At 52.3% G+C, this 5,577-nt stretch overlaps 1 protein-coding gene across 1 annotated transcript; it reads left to right on the top strand.

The window, feature by feature from the left end:
• Positions 1 to 1,168: 1,168 nt before the first annotated feature.
• Positions 1,169 to 3,289, top strand: TREMEDRAFT_63682 (uncharacterized protein; the record flags this gene model as incomplete). Its single annotated transcript, XM_007006054.1, has 5 exons — positions 1,169 to 1,241; positions 1,294 to 1,689; positions 1,779 to 2,100; positions 2,151 to 3,005; positions 3,166 to 3,289. The coding sequence occupies 5 exons, from the start codon at positions 1,169 to 1,171 to the stop codon at positions 3,287 to 3,289; spliced, it is 1,770 nt and encodes a 589-aa protein (XP_007006116.1).
• Positions 3,290 to 5,577: the final 2,288 nt, after the last annotated feature.

Raw genomic sequence — 5,577 nt, forward strand, 5'->3', positions numbered from 1 at the left:
GACGTCGAAAGGGGTGTAACTACGGCGTACTTCGGCGTAGTTACTCTAACTAGGGTTTTGTTCTACTGATGGCGATGTATCTTGATTTATAGCTATCTCTATCTGTCTTTCACTACTGACAACAATCAAGGATCGCTGAAGAACTTCAGCGATCTTCTCAGCTAATATTATCTACTCCTCCTAGACGTTCATCCAACCCTCTCGCGCTTTGACGTACTTCAACGCACTTCGTCCAACTTCCCCGAGCCCTCGGCCATCCTCTTCCTCCTTCGACTAACTCCGCCTAACATCGCCGCACTTCTGCTCCCATTGTCCCTACTTAGCCTAACTCCGCCTAACATCGCCGCACTTCTGCTCCCATTGTCCCTACTTAGCCTAACCCCGCCTAACATCGCCGCACTTCTGCTCCCATTGTCCCTACTTAGCCTAACCCCGTCTAACTTCGCCGTACTTCTGCTCCCATTGTCCCTACTTAGCCTAACTCCGTCTAACTTCGCCGTACTTGGTGTCAGAAGTCCTGAGTTACGTGTAGAGTAAAGAGGTTAAGGCGTGATGGGGTTTTGATGGCCAAAGGAGGGTCATTGTTGGTGGAGTAATCGAGGTGTCACGACGTAGTTCGTGACAGTCGCCCCCTTCTTTAGCCGCGAACGTCCTCGTGAGCGATTACACCTCTGTCGTGGCAAGAGAACTTAGCAGCGTAGTACCCCATTCTCTCCCTCCCCATGACCATCCTCCACTCTTCTGCTCTTTGCGCCGCACTTCGTAGTTGGGCCTCCTTTCACTCCAGAACCCGACAATGAGACTCCCCTAACTTCGTCGAGGTTTGCCGTAAGAAGCCCTGTGTCTTTTGTAGGTGAGACACGCTTCCTGAATGGCAGCCGAACAACACCGTTGTTTGTCGAAGTAACCCTCGCTTATATTGAGATGAGACACTATAGCGTGGGAATTTTGATCGTCCCTGCGATGCCTTTTGTTGATGAAACGCGAAGTTTGCTGCATGTTGACGACGAGGGGTTAGGTTTGATTATACTAAATACTGAGCAGTTCGTCGAGCTTCTCTCTTTTTCCCATCTGCTTTCAAAACTTTCTATCTCTCTTACCTAGAAAACAGATTTGTTACCTTGAATCATCGCCTCGAGTTTTATTCTCATTTAAATATCTTAACGTCATGGCCCCTTCTACTCCTACACCCAGCCCTTTCGCCGCCATGAGGAACTTTGGTGGTATGGTGTCATCTGCTCGTGAGTTTTCATCGATACTCACCCTACCTCGCCGAACTTGGCTGATGTTCAGTTTCTTTCGGCGACAGATCTCGCCAAGTCTCCTCCCTCGGCCTCGGCACTCTCTCTCTGGGGGAGCCGTCTGGCGCTGCCCCGCCCCCTCGCTCCGCCTCTCCCTCCGCTGGTTCTCCCGTCCCCGTAACGGGTTCTCCTGGAGGGCCTCCTCCTGCCCCCACTCCTCGCCGTAGGACGCCCGCCTTTCGTCCTGGTGAGTCTCCGTCCTCCTCCGACCAGGACTCGCTCAGTGGGGGCTCGGAGTCGGGTGATCGACCCGACACCGAAGAAAGTGAGGATGATGATGATGGGGAGGGTAGGATCGATAGTGAGGGTGAAAGCGAGTTAGAAGAATACCCGGATGATGACGTGGAGGTGATTAGTGTAGAGGACAACAACGTAGATAGTCCTGAGCGTGAGTTCTTCGTCCAACCCCTCACACCTTCGCCGAACTTGGCCTTGTTTATCTGTTCTTTAGCTCTCCAAGACATTGCTAACTCGCAGCCGGTCCTGCCCCTCCCCCTGCTCAAATTGTGGGCCAGAAACGACGCCGTTCCCTCTCTTCTTCTTCTTCTTCCTCTTCTTCTTCTTCCTCTTCTTCTTCTTCCTCTTCTTCTTCCTCTTCCGGGGTTCTCCCCCCCCCCAACGCCATCGCCGCTGCCGCCGCCGTCCCCGTCGCTGCTCCCCCCCCTTCTCCCAGAGGGGAGCCTTCGCCCAAACGGGTGAAGAGATCACTGCGGGAAGAAGAGTACTTGTGGGAGAAGATGAAGTCCGAGCCTGGTCGTTGGATCGCGGTTGGTGTTGACGAAGCGTGTGATCGTTGCCGGTGAGTCCACCTATTCGTTCTACGCCGAAGTTACTCCTGCTAATTAGTAGACGTGAGATTATCACGTATAATCGTCCAAACTGGCCCTGCCTCAAGGCAGTCAGGCCACACAACAAGGCCCTCCGTTGTGCTTCATGCACGTCTGGCCCCTGCTCCTTCTGTCCCGTTTCCTCTGCCCGGGACATCCCGCCCCGTCCCTCCCACTCTTCGCCCTTCCCCCCTCCTCAGACTCCAGCGTCTGTCCCCCGTTCGCGGGTACCTCCTTCGTCTCTCCGGTCGGTTCGCCGTACTTCGCCGGACCTCCGCCCGTCGCCTCCGTCGCCGTCGCCCTTCGCTCCTGTGGCCGGCCCATCACGTCTCCCGGCTGTTCCTCCTTCGTCTTCTCGCCGTCCTTCGGCCTCTGCTCCTTCGGCCTCTCGTCCTTCGGCACCACGTCCGTCCTCTCCAGTGGTAGCTTCTCCTCCGGCTCACAGCACCCGAAGTCGGCGTCCTTCTGTTCCTCCGGCCACTTCGGCGGCCCCTCCCGTCACCCCTCCCTCTGCTTCCCAGAAGACACCGAAGTCTTCTTTAAAGAAATCAAAAGGGAAATCTAAAGAGAAGGAGGTTGCCTTCAATGATGGTGATGTGGAAAATGAAGATACTCAGCGTGCTGGTCCCTCTGCTCCCCGGTTGTCCCTCGTCCACCCTCGTATCTCCCTGGACGTCCGTATTCCTGAGGACGAAAAGGAATTCGCCACTTATCGTTCTCTCGTCCTCGGTCTCACTACTCAGCTTGAGGCCGCCCGAAATGATACATCTCTCCTGCTTGACTTCTCTTCTCGTCAAGCTAACGCTTTAAACAATCTTACTGCGGCGTTAGTAGATGTAGTCAACACTGGGGCTCTGGACGACGAAGCAAGGACAAGGTTAGCGGACGTCTCTCGCCGAAGCCTTACTGAGATAGCCGATGTTCGCCGAAGACTGTTCGACACCCCCTTCCTAGTCACTCCTATGGCGTATGAGCCACCACCGTCCCTTGACTGGTTAGGTCGCCGTAGTAATTCTCGTGTCCCAGCTTCCGCCCAGACTGCTCTCGACCTCCTCAGTCTTCCCTTCGAGTGTCTACGGACCATACGTTCTCTGTGGAGGACCCCGAGCATGCAAGCTGCTCGAGATGTCCAGGACTTCGGTGACTTCTTTGGGGCTATGAATCGGGCATGGAATGCTTCTCTCTCTACTGCGTTCCCGTCTGAGACTCTCGATCTACCTTCGGTCATCGGTAGCCTCCACACCAATCCCGCGGGACCGAGTAGATCGAAGGAGAAAGGAAAAGAAAAAGGTAAGGGTAAGAGTAAGGACAAGTGAGCGGTACGTAGCTGTAATCCTATGTTGTATGCAGTACGTTCTATCTCCTAGCCCTTCGCAGTCGCCCTTCCTTCGGCTTAGTAGGGTGAAGTTCGTGGAACTTCGCCAATATGTCATCAGCTCCATCGACGTTCTCCACTGGTTCCCATGATACTGAATCGTCTGTTCCTTCGTAACCTAACCACTCCACCAAGTACTCTAACTTTCCTGACCTCTTATTTACTCTAGAGTCCACAATATCCTTTACCTCCCAAGACTCTCCCACATTGTCTACTTCTACTGGCCCAGGTGGCTCAGCTTGCTGACCAGGAAATATTGGAGGGTGATAAGGACGGAGCAAGGAGACATGGAATACATCATGGATACCTGCCATCGTTCCTGGTAATTCCAATTTACAAGCATGAGAACCTACCTGCCGTACTACCTTGTACGGCCCACTTTGCTTAACATCTAACTTCTTCATTGGTCTCTTCGTCTTATCATTCTCCAACGACAGCATCACTAGGTCTCCTTCCGCGAAGTTCGGCGTAGTCCGGTGTTTCCTATTGTATCCTTCGGCGTACTTCTCATTAGCTTTCTCAATTCCTTCGATACAATCTTTGTGTATATCAGTCAAGTCTTTTACCACCACCGTAGCAGCGGGCACTTCGACCTCGCTAGCCTTTATCTCTTCAGCCCAACGAGGGTGATATCCATAGTTCGCATAGAATGGGGTTTTGTTTATCGCAGAGTGCTGGGTGTTGTTGTAAGCAAAGCTAGCTCGAGCGAGTAGCTTTGACCAGTCGTTCTGCTGATAGGAGGTGAAGATTCGAAGATACAGTTCCAAAGACTGGTTGGTTCGTTCGGTCTGTCCGTCAGTCTGTGGATGATATGCAGTAGAGAGATGTAGTCTTATTCCGAGACTATCGGTCAAATTCTTCCAGAACTTGGAGGTAAACTTCGATCCCCTGTCCGATACTATATTCTCTGGCAACCCATGCTGGGCCACCACATAGTCCAATATCAACTCTGATAGGCCGGCTGCGGTTAACTTCGTCGTAGTCGGGATAAAAATGGCCCATTTGGTCAACCGATCCACCACTACCAGGATGGAATTATATCCATGGGAATTTGGCAGCTCCTCGATAAAATCCATCGAGATGCTAGACCAAGGTTTCGTAGCTACCTCCAGTGGTTTAAGCTCCCCATGAGGTTTCTGCCTGTTAGTCTTCGCTCTCTGACATACCGCGCATCCAGCAACATAATCTTCGACATCCTTCCTTACTCCAACCCAGACATAATCCCTCAGGACTAGTTCAAGGGTCTTCGCCGAACCTGGATGACCGGCCAAGGCTGAGTCATGTCGCATCTTCATGATCTTCAGCCGAGCATCGGCGTAGTTCGGCACATAAATGCGATCGTCGAATGTGAGGAAACCTCTTGAGTTCCACCCCCCACGAAGGATTAGAGGAGACCGCGAACTACGGCGTAGTTCGGTGATTGATCCTGGTTCCTGCACGTTATCGTTACACGTAGGATGAGAACACTCAGCGCAAACGACTCCTAATAATTCTTCTCTGACCCCTTCTATGTCTTCGTCCTCCTGAACTCCAAGTACTAGATCCATAGGGTCCACAAGATCATTTTCCTTTACCTCCCTTGTCCCTTGCAATGCTCGAAGGAGGTGACGCAACTCCGACGTGGTGGCGTCAACTTCGTCGAACTTCGGCAGACCTTGGATAAGGTTGCTCTCTTGTACCATGGTACTTCCTTTCCCGGAATGATAGTCCGCCCGTCTAGATAATCCATCTGGAAGACTTGCCTGGGTTCCTGGCCGATAAACCATTTTAAACCTGAAGTTAGCTAGCTCCTCTACCCACCTACCTTGCCGAGGACTGAGTTGTTTCGGTTCCATCCAGTAGGTAAGGTTTAGATGGTCGGTAAGTACTGTGGTTTCTACCTGCAATAATAAGTGTCTCCTTCTTCTGAAACCCTCCACTACAGCGAGGAACTCCTTTTCTCCTACCGTATAATTCAGTTGAGCTGTGTTGAAAGCACCAGACTCAATAGCTACCGGGTGTTCTTGACCAGCCGTGTTGATCTGCGAAATTATGAACTCCCAGCCGAGAACGACGCATCTGTCTGTATATCGTC

This window comes from Tremella mesenterica (genome assembly GCF_000271645.1).
Source record: "Tremella mesenterica DSM 1558 unplaced genomic scaffold TREMEscaffold_9, whole genome shotgun sequence".
Classification (NCBI taxonomy): Eukaryota; Fungi; Basidiomycota; class Tremellomycetes; order Tremellales; family Tremellaceae; genus Tremella; species Tremella mesenterica.